Source organism: Ranitomeya variabilis, chromosome 2, assembly GCF_051348905.1.
Source record: "Ranitomeya variabilis isolate aRanVar5 chromosome 2, aRanVar5.hap1, whole genome shotgun sequence".
In the NCBI taxonomy this organism is placed as follows: Eukaryota; Metazoa; Chordata; class Amphibia; order Anura; family Dendrobatidae; genus Ranitomeya; species Ranitomeya variabilis.
In genome coordinates, this window is record NC_135233.1 from 250,902,180 (window position 1) to 250,925,309 (window position 23,130).

General features: G+C 46.3%; 1 protein-coding gene across 6 annotated transcripts in view; it reads left to right on the forward strand.

Annotated features, from left to right (window-relative positions):
* Positions 1-21,448, forward strand: part of EXD3 (exonuclease 3'-5' domain containing 3) — a 389,744-nt gene extending 368,296 nt beyond the window's left edge. For all 6 annotated transcript variants that reach the window (XM_077284569.1, XM_077284573.1, XM_077284575.1 and 3 more), the window contains one exon: positions 20,721-21,448. In XM_077284569.1, coding sequence (XP_077140684.1) covers positions 20,721-21,004 — 284 coding nt within the window. In that variant the 3' untranslated portion in view covers positions 21,005-21,448. The remainder of the gene's footprint in view (positions 1-20,720) is intronic.
* The last annotated feature ends 1,682 nt before the right edge of the window (positions 21,449-23,130 follow it).

The window sequence follows — 23,130 nt, forward strand, 5'->3', positions numbered from 1 at the left end:
AAAAAAAATCTTTTACTGTTTTGTGTGTACAGCTCCTACACAGGGCTATGTGTCTCAATGGTAGCAGACTACAAATAAGCACTAGATGTAGTCTGATCCTGCTATTTCCCTAAGTCACTCTCCTCTTCTAATACCCGTTTGACATCATGAAGGAGTATACAAATAACGAAAATGGGAAAGGAAGAAAGCACAATAAATTCTTAACTGGAAACAAAAAGGTGGCAAGGAAAAGGATCCACTCACCTTACATAGTTGCTACAGAGCAACTTGCACCTGGCATGAAATAGATATCAGCTGCTGCAGGGACATCGGTCACTAGAAGGACCAAAGAGTGCGAAACGATCAGGAGGGAGATAAATATTTAGAATTGAGAGTCCTCAGTGGTTGATACCTTTTAATGGCTAACTGAAAAGATGGTAACAAATTGCAGTGGTATCAACCACTGAGGACTCTCAATTCTAAATATTTTTCTATCTACTGGCTAACACGGTACCAAGATATATTTCTTTCCTGTATCAGGAGGGAGATGTCACTCCTGTGCTTCTGCTGATTAATCCACAATGGTTTCCAATGGATGAAAATAATTAATAAAACAGTTAATACTATAAAGTTTGCGCTAAAAATACCCTTTCAAGCAGTAGAAAAAAGAGACATATTTAGTAGAAAAAAATGACAGGTTGATCAATTATCACAAAAAAATCAAGGTGGGGATATTGTCTTAAATATATTATATACTGCTTGAAAGGGTATTTCTAGCGCAAACTTTATAGTATTAATTGTGTCTAGGATCTGACAACCTTGTGGTATTGTCCTGTTTGCAGCTAATACCCTCCTTTTTTATTAATTGCACTTGCGCCTGCCTATAGATTTAAATTGTGCAATTAATAGAACAGGTTTACAGTGTCAACGCTTTTCGAGATCGCTCAGGACCTCTTCATCAGGACAGAAATCATCATGAAGGAGTGGAGTAACCTTTGACTGCAGGATCTGTAACCGCATAGACACATTGTTCTGCATAAGAGCTGTAGGCACAACATAGAAACATATTTAGATTCTGTTATTTAGCAATAATTGTATATGGCATGCAGATTTTAACCTGTTGTGATGAGTGGAGCCCCAGGTCTAGGCACCTCTTGTCTCCTACCCTCTATTTCAATGTGGAACTGGAGGTGGGTTGAAATCATCAACTTTTTTTACATTTCTATGGAGAACCCTCTAAACCTCAGACATGTCTGTGTAAGCCGATAACTGTCCGCATACATCCACACCCTAGAAGCCGGAGACACGACCTCGTTCTTGTTGAAGCTTTGGTTAATGTCACACCGGACTTTATCTATATTGCAGCATGGAGGGAGGAAATCTCGGGGATATACATACCTTGATAAGGTCTTTTTGAAATCAGTTCTGGAAAAGAAAAAAAAACAACTCTGTAAATAGATTTGTAATTGTCAGGCAATTAATCTGCTCTAATTGCCAACGTGACAGCTTGCCCATGACGACCTACAGGATCAATGTACAATTATATCAAGTAATCGCCTATCTAGCTATTCCCTAATGATAATAGCCCACATGAGAAAGCTTGAGCTAACACATTGCTGCCACAACTGAGGCCTGTATTCTGCTCCTGTGATTGAGTTATCCATGCAGGACCTTACAATCACAAGTGTTCACTAATATCAGACCAGGGAATCGCTCCTCATGGACTACTTTTATTAGGCCACGTGCACACCATGAGTCTGCATTTTTCACCCGCTCATGATTTGGGCTTACAAATACTGATCTAAAATGCTGACCAAATACTGAACATGTGAACGTGGCCTTAGTGAGGAGTCCGTCTCCCCTCCCCCATAACATCTTCAATGTATTTTAAACCACAATGTAGTGAAAATACATTGTTGTGGTGGACCAGGGTGCTAGGTGGGGGTGTTGTCAATCTAAAGCCCTCATTCAGCTGCTGCTTTGATGTAATTTATCTTTTGAAGTCCAGTGATGAAACGGTGCAAGAGAGATCCTCAGCTCCTCAGGCATCCTGCACCCATACTACACTCCACCGATCACTACATCACGTCTTGGAATATTTTCTTCATAGTTTTTTTTTTCCATTTTATGCATTGATCAAAGCTTCCTGATTTGCTTTTACTTTCCTCAAACTTTTACCATTTACTTTCATCAGAGCTGGACTGTTGTGTGCGAAGCCTTGTGGGAAATGTGAAAGGTGCAATCATTTCCAAATTCAGTGCAGTAGTGTTAAAAGTTGTGCAGTTTATGCCATCCCGTTGGTCTCAAGGTTTTGGAGCAGTGTCTCGAGCAGTGTCTTGTGGGACATCCATTGAGTAACCTGTAATGGGCCCAAACACAGAAAATCCTAATCCATCCATTGGGCAACTGAACTGTACCCCTCTCCGAATAGCTATATTGCTTCCCGAATAGCTGCGTCGGGAACATGGATACCTGGAGCGCTCCCGATAATCAGGTGTCCGGCTCCGCAGCTGCATGTGTCGCTTCACATGCATGGAGCGCTTATTTGTTGTGACTGTCACACAGCCGCGACACATGCAGCTGCGGCGCCGGACACATGATTATCGGGAGCGCTCCAGGTTACCAGGGCAGCTATTCGGGAAGCGCTATAGCTATTTGGATAAGCACTTATCCAAAGCTATTCGATCAGCCCTAGTGATATGCACAGGGTGCAGCCATCACCTGAACAGCAAGGTGTCCAGTAAATGGATCCAGACCTGTTAAATTCAGTCCCATTGCCAAAAAGCCTGTTCTGGCTGATTTCTTGAATGCTAAATTGTTGTTTACCTTGGATTTAAAGGGACCCAAAATGCAAAATCGGTACCGACTACCCCTCTGTTACTTGCAGTAGTTGTACTCTGTATAGACCGTGCCTTTGCTGCTAAACCATCCAACCTCTGCGGGTACCAGTATTATTAATTATTCAAAGCAGTCGGGTAACATTTTAGATTTTGCATTAGAACTCAGTAGCCTAAAATGTATACCTCTGACCGATGGTCCCCTCTGGCAACTGCGTCCTCTATAGCTGCAATCATTTTTCCCCGTTCTTATGATTTTTTAAAAGTTAGTTGACTTCACCCCCTCCCTCCTTGTCTGGAAATCCACATTTCCCCTTGTGACCCGCTCTTCATTTGTATTTCTGAGGAAATCTATTAAATTCTCCACACTTGTTACAATGTATCTTTTATTGTAACAGTCTCCCAGAAAAGCAGGAAGGAAAAAATAAAAAATTCCCCTGCTATCTTGTCCGGGTGACGTCGCCACCAAGCTCGCAGGGCTCCGTCCTTCTACTGAGATGCCTTGAAGGAGGAAAAAGGAGGAGGGGGGAAAAAGACGAAATACCAGGCATTCCTTGAAGTGTGCAAAAGGTCGGGACACAATGGGCAGTCCGAACAATGCCTCATATTTTCTACTCTTGGCTCCTTTCCCAAAGTTTTTCTTACTAATGGGAAAGTGAAGGAGGGGAGGACGAGCGACTGTAACTTATGTTACACTGGAGGTGAGAAGTACGAGTCTTCAGCTATATTGTCTCAAGTGACGTGAAACGTGGCCTGACTTTTTGGGTCATTTTTTTCTGTTGGTGTCACAAGGCCCAGTTTTGAATTTTGCTGAAGGACTTCTAACCGTTTACCATTGTCATGTCGGACGCTGTTCAGACCAGGTCATCCGACAGACAGCGGTAATTCCGCTTTTGGCCACTATTTGCTCATTGGCGTCTGCTAGATTTTATCTAGCTGTTCCGGGGTTAATTTTCCTAATCCTCGGATTGGAAGCTGGGCCATTCCCATGGCCTTTAAATAGTTCTCCTGTTCATTGGGCGTCGCTGATTATAGCTTCTGTCTTGTGCGTTATCATCTCGGTCTGGAGTGGAGAGCTGGTTGTTGGAGATTCGTTGCTGGTGGTGTATTTTTCTCTGTCTTATTTACTCCTTCCTATATTTGTATTTATTTTGCCCTGCACATTTATAGTGTATTCCTGAGTGACTGCGGCGTGGTGTAAACTCCAGGTAGAGGGTCAGTCAGGATTTCCCTAGTCTGAGGAAAACTGCAGGGGCCTGGGTTATTAGCTCTCGCTCACCTAGTCTTCCCGTGACATTATAATCGGCCCAACAACAACAAAAAAAAAAAGGGGTTTCTTTTTTTTTGTGTTTTGTCATGGATCCCATGATTTCCATAACCCGCCAGTTGGAGGCGCTGTCCCTACAGGTCACTGAGTTGAGGGGGGCAGTGCAGCAACAGGGACTAGCAGTATCTAATGTGCAGGCTGGAGCGACAGGAAGAGTTGCTGAGCCTAAATTTCCTTTGCCTGAAAGATTTACTGGGGAACGCAGTAAATTTGTTTCTTTTAGCGAAGCTTGCAAACTATATTTCTGCATGCGCCCGATCTCCTCGGGTAATGAGGCTCAGCGTGTGGGCCTGGTGTTGTCATTGTTAAGCAGGGATCCCCAAGCATGGGCGTTTTCTTTGCCATCTGATTCTGTTGCATTTGACTCAGTGGAGAGGTTTTTTTCTTCTCTTGGGAAAATCTACGATGAACCTGACAGAATGGCTCTAGCAGAATCTAAGATACGCTCTATTCGCCAGGGGGAGCGAGTTGCAGAGGATTACTGTTCTGAATTTCGTCGCTGGGTGATCGATACACAATGGAATGATCCAGCATTGCGGAGTCAGTTTTATACATGGGATTTCTGGAAGGGTTAAAAAGCCCTTCTGATGTACGAGACTCCTGCTTCTCTAGATTCCGCCATGGGTCTGGTTGTCCGCATTGATCGTCGTTTGCGTCAGGGGGAGCATGAGACACCGCCTACGGGAGAGGGTTTAGGTTTACGTGAGGTTGCTGCAGGTGAGCCCACGGAACCTATGCAAATCGCAGGGGTGACACATGTCAAGCGTCAAGCCTCTGAGCTCAGGAAGCAGGGAGCCTGTTTTTACTGTGGTAAAACTGGTCATTTTATTAACATCTGTCCTCTGCTGTCTAAGAAAAACGCAACGGCGGAAAACTTCTAGGCTCAGAGGGTGTGGAGGAGACCAATCTGAGCTTATGTATATCCTCCATGGTGGTTTCTCAATGCCTGCTCCCTGCTAAGGTTTTTATCGCTGGCAGTGAGCTGCCAATTACTGTTTTTGTGGATAGTGGTTCAGCCACAAATCTCATTGATGAGGAGTTTGCGCGCACAGCAGGTTTTAGGATTGAAAAACTGTCTCATCCTATCCGCGTGGTCACCATCAATGCTGCTCCTCTCTCTCAGGGGGAGATTACTGAATTTGTGGCTGAGGTGAAACTCCACATAGGAGTTCTACATTCCGAGCGAGTTACATGTAAGGTGCTCAGGAATCTTCCTGCTCAGGTGGTTTTGGGTTTTCCTTGGTTGTCTATGCACAACCCGGTAATTGACTGGAAAACTCAGGACATAATTCGGTGGAGCGAGTTCTGCCAGGAGAATTGCCTGGCCACATGTGTGGCTGCGGTGACTTCAAGCGTTCCGGAGTCACTTCTGGATTTTGTGGATGTGTTCTCTGAGAAGGGTTGTTCAGAGTTGCCGCCACATCGTCCTTATGACTGTTCTATCAGGTTTAAACCAGGGGCCAAGTTGCCTAAAGCAAGGATGTTTAACCTCTCCGGTCCGGAGAGACAAGAGTTAAAAGATTACATTGCTGAAAGCTTGAGCAAAGGGCACATCAGGCCGTCATCCTCGCCGGTGGCAGCAGGTTTCTTCTTCGTGAAGAAGAAAGATGGCGGATTACGCCCGTGTTTGGATTTCAGGGAGTTGAACCAGATTACGGTTCGTGATCCATACCCGATGCCTCTGATACCAGATTTGTTCAACCAGGTGGCAAGTGCTAAGTGGTTTACCAAGCTTGACCTCAGGGGGGCGTACAACCTCATAAGAGTCCGTCAAGGTGATGAGTGGAAGACGGCTTTTAATACCCCTGAGGGTCATTTTGAAAATTTGGTGATGCAGTTTGGGTTGACTAACGCACCTGCAGTGTTCCAACATTTCATCAATGATGTGTTCTCGCATGTTTTGGGGAAATTCGTTATCGTGTATCTAGATGACATTCTCATATATTCTTGCGACCGTGATGCTCATTTAGATCATGTCAGGCAGGTGTTACAGCTTCTCAGAGAGAATAAGCTGTATGCTAAACTTGAGAAATGTGTATTTTCTGTTCAAGAGTTGCCTTTCTTGGGTTATATTGTGTCTGCTTCTGGGTTTAAAATGGACGCCGCTAAGGTGCAAGCGGTGCCGCATTGGGAACGTCCTGATAACCTGAAAGCACTTCAGCGGTTCCTTGGGTTTTCTAACTACTATAGGAAATTTATCAAGGATTTTTCCATCATTGCTAAACCGCTAACTGACATGACTAAAAAGGGTACCAATTTCTCCGTTTGGCCTGAGGCTGCTGTGCGCGCATTTGAATTTCTTAAGAACAGTTTTGTTTCAGCCCCCATTCTTGTGCAGCCAGACGTATCTAAACCCTTTGTTGTGGAAGTCGATGCGTCTGAGGTTGGTGTGGGGGCGGTACTATCTCAAGGCTCATCTTTGAGTGGTTTACGTCCGTGCGCCTATTTCTCCAAGAAACTGTCGTCCGCCGAACGTAACTACGATATCGGCAACAGGGAGTTGTTGGCAATTAAGTTGGCCATCGAGGAATGGCGACACTTCTTGGAGGGGTCGGTACATCAGGTTACTGTTATTACCGATCATAAGAATCTGCTATATTTGGAGTCAGCCAAGCGTCTGTCCCCCAGGCAGGCTCGCTGGGCATTGTTTTTCACGCGGTTCAACTATGTGGTCACTTACAGACCGGGGTCTAAAAACACTAAGGCGGATGCTCTGTCCAGGTGTTTTCCGGGGGAAGAACCTCGGGAGGATCCAGTACCCATCCTCCAAAAGGGTGTTGTGGTTTCGGCTCTCACTACCGAGGTTGAGGCTGAGATTGCCGAGGCTCAGGAGGAGGTACCATCTGAGCTTCCCGTCAACAAATCTTTTGTACCGCTTCATCTCCGCCTAAAGGTTTTGGCGGAGCATCATGATGCTGTCCTGGCTGGCCACCCAGGGGTTAGAGGTACCTTGGAGTTGGTGTCACGTCGGTTTTGGTGGCCCAAGATCCGACAGGACGTGGTCTCATACGTGTCAGCTTGTACCACGTGCGCTAGGGCTAATACGCCTCTCTCCCATCCTGTTGGCACACTACTTCCTCTTGAGGTACCTAGTAAGCCTTGGATGGAAATCTCCATGGATTTCATCACTGATTTGCCTTCATCAGCTGGGAACACAGTCATCTTGGTGATTGTTGATCGGTTTTCTAAAATGTCGCACTTTGTGTCTTTGCCTTCGTTGCCTAACGCTAAGACTCTGGCTCAGGTATTTGTGCAGGAGGTGGACAGACTTCATGGGGTTCCGTCTGACATCGTGTCTGATAGGAGGTCTCAGTTTGTGGCAAAATTTTGGAGAGCATTTTGCTCTCGGCTGGGGATCAAGTTGTCTCATTCTTCGGTGTTTCATCCTCAGTCAAATGGTCAGACTGAGCGTATGAACCAAAATTTGGAACAGTACCTACGCTGCTCTGTCTCTGATAACCAGGAGGAGTGGTCTACCTTTCTTCCTTTGGCTGAGTTTGCCATCAATAATCACCGCAAGGAGTCGTCTGGGGAGTCTCCTTTTTTTGTGTTTATGGGCTACATCCTCAATTTTGTACCTTGAGTCAGAGGGGCTCTTCCGGCGTTCCGGAGGAGGACCAGTTGGGGACACAATTGTCATCAGTCTGGAGGAGAGTTAAGCAGCTCCTGTTGAGTGTGGGTGCTAGGTACAAACGTGTGGCTGACAGTAGGCGTGTGCCAGGTCCGGACCTGAGTGTGGATGACTGGGTGTGGTTATCCACAAAAAACATAAGACTCAAAATACCGTCCCTTAAATTGGGTCCACGGTTTATTGGTCCATTTAGGGTCACCGCCGTCATTAACCCACTAGCGTAGGGTTGAGTGAAACGGATCGGTCATTTTCATAAATCGCCGACTTTTAGGCAAAGTCGGATTTCATGAAACCCGAACCGATCCTACAGTGGGATCGGCCATGCGGTCAGCGATCTTCACGCCAAAGTCGCGTTTCATATGACGCTGTCACCGCCGTTTTTCATCCAATAAAGGAGGATGCAGAGTGTGGGCAGCGTGATGACATAGGTCTCGGTCCCCACCATCTTAGAGAAGGGCATGGCAGTGATTGGCTTGCTGTCTGCGGCGTCACAGGGGCTATAAAGGGGCGTGCACGCCGACCGCCAACTTACTTCTGCCGATCTGAGCATAGGGAGAGGTGTTGCTGCAGTTAGTCAGAAGCCGGGACAGAGTTAGGGAGGAAATATAAACCCCCAAACCGCTTGTGCTGGAGCGATTTTCACTGTCCCACACCACCTTTTTGTGCAGGGACAGTGGAGGTCGTATTTTAGTGCAGCAGCTGCATAGCTGTGTGCACGGTGCTGTGCAAACCAACTGCTTTTTTAAAAGCAAAATTCCTGTTGCTCCTTTCTGCACAGTTACCTATCTTGTTTATTTGTCCACATTTTTGTGTTCAGCAGTCCTTTTTATTGCTGCCATACTTGTCCTGAGCTCATTGTAGGGAGCTTCCTATATTTTTTTTTTTTAAATAATAATTCCAGCCACTTTCTGGCACGTTCATAGTTTACAGTTATACCACTGGGCCAGAGTTGTGGTTCTGTGTCTCCCCCCCAAAAAAAGGGAGATTAAAATTCGCACACAGTGTATATTCTGCTGTACTGCTAGTGTGTCGTATATAACAGGCAGCCACTTTCTGCAACGTTGATAGTTTACAGTTATACCACTGGGCCTGAGTTGTGGTTCTGTGTCTCCCCCCCCAAAAAAAAGGGAGATTAAAATTTGCACACAGTGTATATTCTGCTGTACTGCTAGTTTGTCGTATATATCAGGCAGCCACTTTCTGGCACGTTCATAGTTTACAGTTATACCACTGGGCCAGAGTTGTGGTTCTGTGTCTCCCCCCCAAAAAAAGGGAGATTAAAATTCGCACACAGTGTATATTCTGCTGTACTGCTAGTGTGTCGTATACAGGTCCTTCTCAAAAAATTAGCATATAGTGTTAAATTTCATTATTTACCATAATGTAATGATTACAATTAAACTTTCATATATTATAGATTCATTATCCACCAACTGAAATTTGTCAGGTCTTTTATTGTTTTAATACTGATGATTTTGGCATACAACTCCTGATAACCCAAAAAACCTGTCTCAATAAATTAGCATATCAAGAAAAGGTTCTCTAAATGACCTATTACCCTAATCTTCTGAATCAACTAATTAACTCTAAACACATGCAAAAGATACCTGAGGCTTTTAAAAACTCCCTGCCTGGTTCATTACTCAAAACCCCCATCATGGGTAAGACTAGCGACCTGACAGATGTCAAGAAGGCCATCATTGACACCCTCAAGCAAGAGGGTAAGACCCAGAAAGAAATTTCTCAACAAATAGGCTGTTCCCAGAGTGCTGTATCAAGGCACCTCAATGGTAAGTCTGTTGGAAGGAAACAATGTGGCAGAAAACGCTGTACAACGAGAAGAGGTGACGGGACCCTGAGGAAGATTGTGGAGAAGGACCGATTCCAGACCTTGGGGAACCTAAGGAAGCAGTGGACTGAGTCTGGTGTGGAAACATCCAGAGCCACCGTGCAGAGGCGTGTGCAGGAAATGGGCTACAGGTGCCGCATTCCCCAGGTAAAGCCACTTTTGAACCATAAACAGCGGCAGAAGCGCCTGACCTGGGCTACAGAGAAGCAGCACTGGACTGTTGCTAAGTGGTCCCAAGTACTTTTTTCTGATGAAAGCAAATTTTGCATGTCATTCGGAAATCAAGGTGCCAGAGTCTGGAGGAAGACTGGGGAGAAGGATCTGGAGGAAGACTGGGGAGAAGGAAATGCCAAAATGCCTGAAGTCCAGTGTCAAGTACCCACAGTCAGTGATGGTGTGGGGTGCCATGTCAGCTGCTGGTGTTGGTCCACTGTGTTTCATCAAGGGCAGGGTCAATGCAGCTAGCTATCAGGAGATTTTGGAGCACTTCATGCTTCCATCGGCTGAAATGCTTTATGGAGATGAAGATTTCATTTTTCAGCACGACCTGGCACCTGCTCACAGTGCCAAAACCACTGGTAAATGGTTTACTGACCATGGTATTACTGTGCTCAATTGGCCTGCCAACTCTCCTGACCTGAACCCCATAGAGAATCTGTGGGATATTGTGAAGAGAAAGTTGAGAGACGCAAGACCCAACACTCTGGATGAGCTTAAGGCCGCTATTGAAGCATCCTGGGCCTCCATAACATCTCAGCAGTGTCACAGGCTGATTGCCTCCATGCCACGCCGCATTGAAGCAGTCATTTCTGCCAAAGGATTCCCGACCAAGTATTGAGTGCATAACTGAACATTATTATTTGATGTTTTTTTTGTTTGGTATTAAAAAACACTTTTATTTGATTGGCCGGGTGAAATATGCTAATTTATTGAGACAGGTTTTTTGGGTTATCAGGAGTTGTATGCCAAAATCATCAGTATTAAAACAATAAAAGACCTGACAAATTTCAGTTGGTGGATAATGAATCTATACTATATGAAAGTTTAATTGTAATCATTACATTATGGTAAATAATGAAATTTAACACTATATGCTAATTTTTTGAGAAGGACCTGTATATCAGGCAGCCACTTTCTGGCACGTTCATAGTTTACAGTTATACCACTGGGCCAGAGTTGTGCTTCTGTGTCTCCCCCCAAAAAAATGAGTAAGTCTGGTGGAAGAGGCCGTGGGCGGGGGTTGTCAGCTGGTACTGATGGTGGTGCTGCATCTGGTGGTAGTGGCAAAAGCACAGTAGCACCTAAGGCTGAAGGTGTTGAGCCTGCGTCATCGTCTGGCTACACAAGGCCTTGAAGGCCCCCCGTACCTGGGAGTAGGAAAACAGCTTTTAAAGCCGGAGCAGCAGGAAAAAGTTTTGGCTTTCCTTGCTGACTCAGCCTCTAGCTCTTTGGCCTCCTCTTCCCAAAGTTCAAAATGTCACAGCAGCCAGTCGTCAGTGGATGCTCCCGGTCAGGAACAAGACGTTTCCTTGTGTCCTTCTCTCAAACCAAAAGTGAAGGATGCGTCAGGCGACACAACAGGTTACTCCATGGAACTCTTTACACATACCGTGCCTGGGTTAGAAAGGGAAATTGTACCCTGCCCATTACAAGAAGAATCGGACATGGAGTGCACTGATGCACAGCCACAGCTAGATTATGATGCTGTTCCATTGAGTCAGATCACTACATTGCCCTCGCAGTTTGCTCAGCCACAATCTGACCCTGATGAGACTATGGTGCCCTGTCCCGAACGCTATAGCACCTTACATCGTGACACTGAGGAAGGTGCACATGACATTGAGGAGGAGGAGGTGATAGATGACCCAGTTGTTGACCCAGATTGGCAGCCATGGGGGGAAGAGGGTGGCGCTGCCAGTAGCTCAGAAGCGGAGGAGGGTTATCCGCAGCAGCACCAATCTACATCGCAACAGCTGTCATCTGGCAGGCCCGTATCAGGCAAAAAACGTTTGACAAAACCAGTTTTAGGACAGCGTGGCCATCCTGTGAAAGTTGCACAGCGTGCAATGCCTGAAAAGGAATTCCATAGTAGGAAGAGTACAGTGTGGCATTTTTTTTTACCAAGATCCCAATGATCAGTCAAAAGTGATCTGTAAAAAATGCTCAAAGACCTTTAGCAGAGGGAAGATTCTTAACAATTTAAATACAACGTGCATGCGTAGACATTTAAACAGCATGCACTTGCAAGCCTGGAGTAACTACCTAACGTCCCGTACCGTTGGTGCACCAGGTCTGAATGAAGGTAGTCAGCACCGCAACATTGCTTCCCTCACTGTAAGACCAACGATTAGGACACCAGCAGCAGCAAATGTGGAGGGATCGTCGCTAGGCCAAAGCAGTCAGGGAGTCAGAAGGTTATTGGTAGGAAGCACCGTATGTAGGCCAACATCACCAACTCACTCTCAATCTGCCATGTCCACAACCACCACCACCGCTAGTTCCACCATAGGCAGCTTTCCAGTCCAGCTCACCCTAGAAGAGACTCTTGTTAGGAAACGAAAGTACTCATCCTTTCATCCGCGTACACAGGGTTTGAACGCCCACATTGCTAGACTAATCTCGTTAGAGATGATGCCCTACCGGTTGGTTGAAAGCGAAGCTTTCAAAGCCCTGATGGCCTACGCAGTACCACGCTATGACCTACCCAGTCGCCACTTCTTTGCGAGAAAAGCCATCCCAGCCCTCCACCAGCATGTCAAAGACCACATTGTCCATGCACTGAGGCAGTCTGTCAGTGGGAAGGTGCACCTCACAACAGATGCATGGACCAGTAGGCATGGCCAGGGACGTTACGTGTCCATCACGGCGCACTGGGTTAATGTCGTGGATGCAGGGTCCACAGGAGACAGCAATAGTGGGACAGTTCTGCCTAGCCCACGATCTAGGAAACAGTTGGCTGTAGACGTTCTCCACCCCACCTCCTCCTCCTCCTCCTCCAGAAGCAAAAGCTCGTCAACAGAGCGCTGTCGCACGACCACTCCATCCGCAGCTGCCAGTGTTGCACACGAGGTGTCCCATTACGGAACAGCTAGTGGGAAGCGTCAGCAGGCTGTGTTTGAAATGAAGTGTTTGGGCGATAACAGACACACCGCGGAAGTTCTGGCCGAGTTCTTGCAGCAAGAAACTCAGTCATGGCTGGGCAGTGTACATTTTGAGGCAGGCAAGGTAGTCAGTGATAATGGAAGGAATTTTATGGCTGCCATAGCCCTTTCACAACTCAAACACATACCTTGCCTGGCTCACACTTTGAACCTGGTGGTGCAGTGCTTTCTTAAAAATTATCCGGAGTTACCAGCCCTGCTCTTGAAGGTGCGAAGATTTTGCTCGCACATCCGCCGGTCGCCCGTACACTCCAGCCGTATGCTGAACCATCAGCGATCGCTCAATCTTCCACAGCACCGCCTAATTATCGACGTTGCAACAAGGTGGAACTCCACACTGCACATGGTTCAGAGGCTGTGTGAACAGAGGCGTGCTGTCATGTATTTGTGGGAGGATACGCATACACGGGCAGGCAGTTGGATGGCTGACATGGAGTTGTCTGGTGTGCAGTGGTCCAAGCTACAAGACCTCTGTCAAGTCCTTCAGTGTTTCGAGGAATGCACACGGCTGGCAAGTGCAGACGACGCCATCATAAGCATGAGCATCCCACTTATGCGTCTGCTGATGCAAAGTTTGACGCACATCAAGGAGCTGGCGTCTGCAGCCGAGGAGGAGGGAATCCTTGATGACAGTCAGCCATTGTCTGGTCAGGGAACTGTCCAGGACGAGGTGGCGGTCGAAGAGGATGAGGAGGAGGATGATGGGGATGACTGTATATGGGAGGAGGATGCTTCTCAGGGGCCACTTGAAACTGGTGGCGTTGCAAGGTCAGGTACAGGTTTCTTGCGGGACACTTGTGATGTGGATTTCCAAGAAAGTGCTCCTCAACCCAGCAGGACCAGTGAATTGACACCAGGAACATTGGAGCACATGGCTGAGTATGCCTTGCGTATTCTAAAAAGGGACCCCCGCATTGTCAAAATGATGACCGATGACGATTACTGGTTGGCCTGCCTCCTGGATCCACGCTATAAAGGGAAAATGCAAAACATCATGCCACATGAGAACTTTGAGCAAATATTGGCTACCAAACAAGCCACTCTTGTAGACCGTTTGGTTCAGGCATTCCCAGCACACAGAGGCGGTGATGGTCCTCACACTTGCCGTAGGGGGCAACATGACAGAGGTGCTAGAGGTGCCGAAATCCGAAGTGGCGTTGGACAGAGGAGTTTTATGACAAGGTTGTGGAGTGATTTTTCAATGACCACTGACACAACAGGGACTGCTGCATCTATTCAAAGTGACAGGAGACAGCATTTGTCCAGTATAGTTACAAACTATTTTTCATCCCTTATCGATGTTCTCCCTCACAGGTCATTCCCCTTTGATTACTGGGCATCTAAACTAGACACCTGGCCCGAATTGGCAGAATATGCATTACAGGAGCTCGCTTGCCCTGCTGCCAGTGTGCTTTCAGAAAGAGTCTTCAGTGCTGCTGGTTCAATACTGACCGAAAAAAGGACACGTTTGGCTACCCAAAATGTAGATGATCTAACCTTCATTAAAATGAACCAATCATGGATTGCCAATTCTTTTGCCCCACCTTCCCCTGCTGACACCTAGCTTGGGTGATAAATGACTCGCTTTTGCCCACCTCTTACTGACTTTGCCAATTCCTCCATTTGCAGCTGCTGAATGTCCACCATAGGCCATTTTTATACCTCCCTAAATGGGCTGACTCCCCCCACAGGACCGTGGTCACCACTTGCCGCAAGCACCCGTGCAAGTGCCGTTTGCCTGGACAGGTGGGTGCGCCCACTCTACCTTTACTAAACAAAGCGTTTGAATCTACAGGCTTTCAGCCTCTATCAACAATATGAAACTGCATTTGGCCTGGTTCTTGGTTTGGGCCTAGTTACATCTGCTGCTGCCTCTTGCTTTCCTCAAAGAAACAAAGCTGCGTTTGAATCTACATGCTTTTAGCCTCTATCAACAATATGAAACTGCATTTGGCCTGGTTCTTGGTTTGGGCCTAGTTACATCTGCTGCTGCCTCTTGCTTTCCCCAAAGAAACAAAGCTGCGTTTGAATCTACAGGCTTTCAGCCTCTATCAACAATATGGAACTGCATTTGGCCTGGTTCTTGGTTTGGGCCTAGTTACATCAGCTGCCTCTTGCTTTCCTCAAAGAAACAAAGCTGAGTTTGAATCTACAGGCTTTCGGCCTCTATCAACAATATGAAACTGCATTTGCCCTGGTTCTTGGTTTGGGCCTAGTTATGTCTGCTGCTGCCTCTTGCTTTCCCCAAAGAAACAAAGCTGCGTTTGAATCTACAGGCTTTCAGCCTCTATCAACAATATGGAACTGCATTTAGCCTGGTTCTTGGTTTGGGCCTAGTTACATCAGCTGCCTCTTGCTTTCCTCAAAGAAACAAAGCTGAGTTTGAATCTACAGGCTTTCGGCCTCTATCAACAATATGAAACTGCATTTGCCCTGGTTCTTGGTTTGGGCCTAGTTATGTCTGCTGCTGCCTCTTGCTTTCCTCAAAGAAACAAAGCTGAGTTTGAATCTACAGGCTTTCGGCCTATATTTAGAATTTGAAACTGTATTTGGCCTACTAGATTGGTTGGGCCCTACTAACGGTGTCTGCTGCTGCTTGTTGTTGTCCTCCACTGAACAAAGCAATGCTGCCTGTTTACTCCTGTAACCAATTTTTTCCTGCTTTTAGCCTCCTTTTTTATTTTGGGCCTATATCTGTGTTTCCTCCTCATCCTGCCTATTACCCAGCCACTGCTTGATGGGTCTGCTGGTACATTGACCCAGACCACTACATTCCCCTTGCACTCTACACAGCCAGAATCTGACCCTGCTGAAAGTCAGGTCCCCCTTCCCGCATACTATACCACCTTACACGGGGACAAAGAGGAAGGTGCATATGAAAGTGCAGGTTCCTTCATCAGGTGGGGGGGGCATACTCGTTGGCGACGTCACTGTCACAGGGCCCGTCATAGTACGCAAAAGTGTCACTGCCGGTGGGAGGCGCCCCCGCCGTCAAACACAACACCGTACTTTGAGGGGCCCTGTGCCAGTGGCAATGCGAACAAGTGTGCCCCCCCTGCTTGCTCATGATCACAGCACTTGCAAAGTTGAAATACTTACCTCTCCCTGCTCCACCGCCGTGACGTAGTCCGCGTTTCCTTGGCCCACGAAAAACTTGAGCCAGCCCTACTCCCCCCACAACTGTTGCCAATTTACCCCCAAATTTTCAATGGCTAACTATTATTATAAGGTAAATTAAGATTGACAAGCTTAAGTAACAACAATTGATGTTTTTGACATTAAAATGGGCTCGGTAGGTGTTTTCCTGTCCTCCACTCACTGCCGACTTTTATTCCCCATTGACTTGCATTGGGTTTCGTGTTTCAGTCGGCCCCCGACTTTTCGCAATGATCGGCCGATTTCACCCGACCCGACTTTTGACAGTCGGGTTTCGCGAAACCCGACTCGATCCTGAAAAAGTAAAAGTCGCTCAACCCTACACTAGCGTACCGATTGGAGCTCCCTACGGTGTATAAGATAAGGTACCTTCACACTAAACGACTTTGCAGCGATAACGACAGCGATCCGTGATGTTGCAGCGTCCTGGATAGCGATATCGTTGTGTTTGACACGCAGCAGCGATCTGGATCCTGCTGTGATATCGCTGGTCGTTGCTGAAAGTTCAGAACTTTATTTGGTCGTCAGATCGGCGTGTATCGTTGTGTTTGACAGCAAAAGCAACGATGCCAGCGATGTTTTACAATGGTAACCAGGGTAAATATCGGGTTACTAAGCGCAGGGCCGCGCTTAGTAACCCAATATTTACCCTGGTTACCATTGTAAAAGTAAAAAAAAAACACTACATACTCACCCTCTGATGTGTCATTGCCGGCCGGAAAGCAAAGCACAGCGGTGACGTCACCGCTGTGCCCTGCTACTGCCGGCGCTTACACAGTGCAGGGAAGCGGACGCCGGGGGACGCGAATGTAAGTATGTAGTGTTTGTTTTTTTACATTTACACTGGTAACCAGGGTAAACATCGGGTTACCAAGCGCGGCCCTGCGCTTAGCAACCCGATGTTTACCCTGGTTACCCGGGGACTTCGGCATCGTTGGTCGCTGGAGAGCTGTCTGTGTGACAGCTCTCCAGCGACCACACAGCGACGCTGCAGCAATCGGCATCGTTGTCGATATCGCTGCAGCGTCGTTTAGTGTGAAGGTACCTATACACAACGTGTTCCACAGGTCTCTTCTAAAGAAGGTGGTGGGTTCTGTGGACGCAGCACCTATGCCACCTCCAGTCTTGGTGGATGGTAATTTGGAGTTTGAAGTCTCCAAGGTGGTTGACTCTCGTGTAGTGCGTCGCACTTTACAGTACTTGGTACACTGGCGTGGTTATGGGCCTGAGGAGAGGTCCTGGGTACCAACCTCGGACATTCATGCGGATCGGCTGGTCAGGTTTTTTCATCGTCGCCATCCAGACAAGCCAGGTCCTATAAGCCGTGAGGGCCCTGGGGTCCCTCGTAGAAGGCGGGGTACTGTCATGTCGGACGCTGTTCAGACCAGGTCATCCGACAGACAGCAGTAATTCCGCTTTTGACCACTATTTGCTCATTGGCGTCTGCTAGATTTTATCTAGCTGTTCCGGGGTTAATTTACCTAATCCTCGGATTGGAAGCTGGGCCATTCCCATGGCCTTTAAATAGTTCTCCTGTTAATTGGGCATCGCCGATTATAGCTTCTTTCTTGTGCGTTATCATCTCGGTCTGGAGTGGAGAGCTGGTTGTTGGAGATTCGTTGCTGGTGGTGTATTTTCCTCTGTCTTATTTACTCCTTCCTATATTTGTATTTATTTTGCCCTGCACATTTATAGTGTATTCCTGAGTGACTGCGGCGTGGTGTAAACTCCAGGTAGAGGGTCAGTCAGGATTTCCCTAGTCTGAGGGAAACTGCAGGGGCCCGGGTTATTAGCTCTCGCTCACCTAGTCTTCCCATGACAACCATAGGCCCGTGACTCTCACCCTAAGCAGAGGCTTTCCTCTTTCACCTGGGGCAGAAGATGCAACGTGCTGCCCTCACTTTGTATCTCTACACATCGGCGCAAGCAAAGCAACTTGTTGGTTCCCCCATTGATATCCAGCACCTGATGGCCTTTCTCTGCCCTAAGATCACCAAAATAAGTACATAGAGGACTTACACCATACACAGGTCAGTTTGACCCCAAGTGTCCTGGTGTTTTTCAAGGGCACAGATATCGGGACGATGGTAACTTGTCATAGACTTAGTATTTCCCAGTTTCCTGACGAAGAGGGGAGATTTCCATTTGTCAAGTAAGGCTATGTTCACATGTCCAGTAGTCTATTAAAACGGATCCTTCAGCAATTCATCTTATGAAAAAAAAAAAACTGATTACAACTGGATCATTTTTATTTATTTTTTTACATTGAAGTCTATGGAAAAGGGATCCTTTAAATGGCCATCATTTTTTCTTTCATTTGAAAAGGATTCATTTTTTGCTCACTGGATCCAATGGAAGAAAACCTATGGCTAATTAAGGTTAGGCTTCATGATAAAAGCCCTTACCCTTACTAATACATTGTAGCAAACCCTAGCCGTGGTGCTGCTAACCTGATGGCTTTTTCATGCAGAATTCTTTCTTTTTGTAGCCTAATAACCAGAGAACATGTTTTCCCTAGTTCATGTAAACAGAGTTGGAAAAATCCCATTCACATGCCTTGGATGCCGATTGTTAGCACAGTGGAATTGTCGCCCAAATCATTTTCACCGGGGGTTTCAGTCTGTTCAGGTTATTAGTTTTGATTTGTAACCGAGAATGTTTCCATTCACTGACTGCAAGCCTAGTTATTGGTAGTAGAGCCACAGAGCGTAGTATTAAGTATCAGAAGTTCTTAGTGTACATTATAGGGATGATAAATGTATGATCGCCTGATCTATCCAGAGGTGCTTGGTGAGTATGTGCAGCCACCCCCACTGATATAAACGGTGAATGGAGAAGTTGATATACAGTGGGGCAAAAAAGTATTTAGTCATTCAGCAATAGTGCAAGTTCCACCACTTAAAAAGATGAGAGGCGTCTGTAATTTACATCATAGTTAGACCTCAACTATGGGAGACAAACTGAGAAAAAAAAATCCAGAAAATCACATTGTCTGTTTTTTTATCATGGCACCTGTTTAAACTTGTTATCAGTATAAAAAGACACCTGTGCACACCCTCAAACAGTCTGACTCCAAACTCCACTATGGTGAAGACCAAAGATCTGTCAAAGGACACCAGAAACAAAATTGTAGCCCTGCACCAGGCTGGGAAGACTGAATCTGCAATAGCCAACCAGCTTGGAGTGAAGAAATCAACAGTGGGAGCAATAATTAGAAAATGGAAGACATTCAAGACCACTGATAATCTCCCTCGATCTGGGGCTCCACGCAAAATCCCACCCCGTGGGGTCAGAATGATCACAAGAACGGTGAGCAAAAATCCCAGAACCACGCGGGGGGACCTAGTGAATGAACTGCAGAGAGCTGGGACCAATGTAACAAGGCCTACCATAAGTAACACACTACGCCACCATGGACTCAGATCCTGCAGTGCCAGACGTGTCCCACTGCTTAAGCCAGTACATGTCCGGGCCCGTCTGAAGTTTGCTAGAGAGCATTTGGATGATCCAGAGGAGTTTTGGGAGAATGTCCTATGGTCTGATGAAACCAAACTGGAACTGTTTGGTAGAAACACAACTTGTCGTGTTTGGAGGAAAAAGAATACTGAGTTGCATCCATCAAACACCATACCTACTGTAAAGCATGGTGGTGGAAACATCATGCTTTGGGGCTGTTTCTCTGCAAAGGGGCCAGGACGACTGATCCGGGAACATGAAAGAATGAATGGGGCCATGTATCGTGAGATTTTGAGTGCAAACCTCCTTCCATCAGCAAGGGCATTGAAGATGAAACGTGGCTGGGTCTTTCAACATGACAATGATCCAAAGCACACCGCCAGGGCAACGAAGGAGTGGCTTTGTAAGAAGCATTTCAAGGTCCTGGAGTGGCCTAGCCAGTCTCCAGATCTCAACCCTATAGAAAACCTTTGGAGGGAGTTGAAAGTCCATGTTGCCAAGCGAAAAGCCAAAAACATCACTGCTCTAGAGGAGATCTGCATGGAGGAATGGGCCAACATACCAACAACAGTTTGTGGCAACCTTGTGAAGACTTACAGAAAACGTTTGACCTCTGTCATTGCCAACAAAGGATATATTACAAAGTATTGAGATTAAATTTTGTTTCTGACCAAATACTTATTTTCCACCATAATATGCAAATAAAATGTTAAAAAAACAGACAATGTGATTTTCTGGATTTTTTTTTCTCAGTTTGTCTCCCATAGTTGAGGTCTACCTATGATGTAAATTACAGACGCCTCTCATCTTTTTAAGTGGTGGAACTTGCACTATTGCTGAATGACTAAATACTTTTTTGCCCCACTGTATGTTGATTTTGGAGGACTGATGAATGTAATTTATGGAACACCCCTTTAAGGATCCTTTATGCAACACCAGAAATAATTTACCATGGTGATTTCCAAGGTTCAGGGCTCAGGAGTTTTCCATTCTGCCCCTTGTGCATTTTTATTACATTTTCCTTCCGGACTCCCTCCAGCGTGTAGCTAGGGTCCCTGTTGCATTTGGCGCGTGTCTCTCTCGTTCAGAACTGGACACATAACTAGTCCCATATGGGGGACTAAAGCCTAATTATTTAGACATGTCCTCAATAAGCGGCAGACGTAGGGGGAGGTATATTGTGTCCGGTCTGCATATAGAAGGGGCTTGAAGCACTGTTCTGCACTCTTGGGTTGTAGTCACAGCTGCCATATTGGTTCTTATCCAGCTCTCCCTGTATTGTTTAAGGTACTTGGTGTTACAATTTTTGTGTTATTATCCACAGATCCCCCACATGCCAGCAAGCCAGAGCGGGTGTGCGAAAATTTGCGATGGATGGAGGAAATGGGCATCTCCTCGGAATCTCTGCTTCTTGCCAATGGTGCCCCCCTCCAGCTGGAAACTATACCCCCAGGACTCTTGGACAAGGTTCCCCTGTTCTTCTGTTGCAGTCAATGTGGCAAAATCTTCTGGGAAGGATCACACTTTGGACGGGTGGTCTCACAGTTCAAGGAAGTGCTGCAAGGCAATGGCGAGTGTATTTACCAGTCTGCCAACCAGGCTGTCTGAAAGGGGCAATTGGGGGGACCAGATTGGATCAGGCGTTTCTTTTAAGTTCTGCCAGAACGGCATGCTTACATAACCAAACGGTTGTAACACCTAATTCTTATTTTCCTCATTTTTAATGATTGGGTGATGGTCCTGAAAGAGGAAAATTGCACAACATTCAGGGTTTTTTTTTTTTCCTGACCGGCATTTATATTTGTGTTAATGATAGCAACAAAACAAGCGTTAGTTATTGATTTCTAGAAAATGTATGTGGCATCTGATTGATCTGTACGTGCAGTACCGCCGTCTCATCCACCCCTGGCCGTCTCACTTTGTTTTTATTTCTTTTTAGATATGATTATATTTTTTTGTTTTTAATTACCTGTTTTAGCGTTTTGCAATCTTGCACCGATGCTCATTCTAATTCTTTTTTTGCATATAAATAAAATAATGAGCAAAAATGAACCTTTATTCCTTTTAAAGTCCTGGAGGATGTGAGAAGCTGGAGACTTTTGTTGCAGCGGTGAGGACGCTGCACTTGTGAGTAGAGGACGGGGTGTCGGGTGCCAGATCATATCTTCAAGCCTTACTGACAGTTATCAAAACGGTCTGACAGAAAACGCGTCTTGTTATCCAGAACAACCATCAGATTACATTTCTTCTGCTGCGCTGTTATTGCTTTGCTATGGTGACAAAATGGTTTTCATACATTGTGAAAGGAGGAGACTGATGGGCCCACATGACCCCTCATGTCCCAAAAATCTAATGTAGGTTGCATGCAATTTCACTTGTGATAAAAGTAGCATAGAGTGGGAAAAGGCTGGTTACGGCCAAAGGGGGCTTCAGGTGCTTGAATGACTTGCTGTGCACCCCTCAGTGTCATATAAGAAGCCCCAACCTGAAGATGACCACCAATCTTTTCCATATTAATATCCTATACTTTATGAAAGCTAATTTCTTGTTTAGTAAAACGATCAGAAACCTTCGGGTACTTTGTGTATTACTCTGATTACGGTCTGTGAATGGAAACAGTCATTGATTACCGTACATTCATATAACAAGAACTCTGCCTGGAAAATAATATTGCCGCCTCACCAGCGCGACTTGTTACAATAAATCAGAATGCTTTTGTGTCCGTTTCAGGATACTGCAGGATTTCTTTTCTTTACACAAACAAGGACATCTTAATTTCTGATGATGAGACAAACTGCCCGGGCCGACGAACGCTGCCGATTGTGAAAATGTCGCTGTGCACGGGGTGGTGAGTGGGATGAGAACGTCTTCCCTAGGCTTGGTGGCCTGAGATGGTCCTCCTACGGATGTGTCTTTATGGGTGTACTGTGGCGTCCGTCATCACCCACAGGCACCTAAAATATCTCGAGTGTTATAGGGGTTTTATTTTTAGCAGGATTTGTTTGTATGGACCAGCACAGCAGGAAACAGGTATACTGACAAAACCCAGTCCTCACAGAGGACACAATTACACTTTTCGGCTTCCTTTGGGGGAGTTTGCCGCATGGCATATGGTAAATGGGTGCTGCAAGGCGCAATGTGTAAGTAAGAGGTAACCTGTTATGTTTAAGGGGTCTTCTCATTATCGTCGGGAACCCACCATTCCTCCTACTCCCGGCGTGGGGTTGCACTGCAGTATAAATGTTAGTGCAGGGCAGAATTGTTCTTTAATTTGAATGATGGCAGTATTATATCACTGGGGACGCTATTGCTAATATCGGCAGTGAAAGCAGCGCAGACCAAGTGCATGTACATCCTTCCAGACACTTGTCCCAGAAGCTTGCCATCAGTTCTTGTTATTTCCTAGCAGCCCTGGTCTCCTCCTCTTTCTCTCTGAGCCTTTTGTACCAGACTCTGCTGGGAAGAAATCCTGTCCCTGTTCCCACGCTTCAACACGTTTTAATGAATCAACATCAGGCCACTCCCTCTCTTTCATCCACCTTCACCACGGACAGCTGATTGGCTGGCCCCAAGCTCCGCCTTTCCTCACTGCCTAAACTTTTTTTTTTTTTCTTCTGTGGTCCTGGGAGCCTCAGGAGAGATGATTAGTTCACTGAGTCAGGTGTAATTAACCCCATGGCTGCCAAGGAGGCTGCGAGTACCTGCCCAGGAGACTTTTTGCTCTTTTGCAAAGA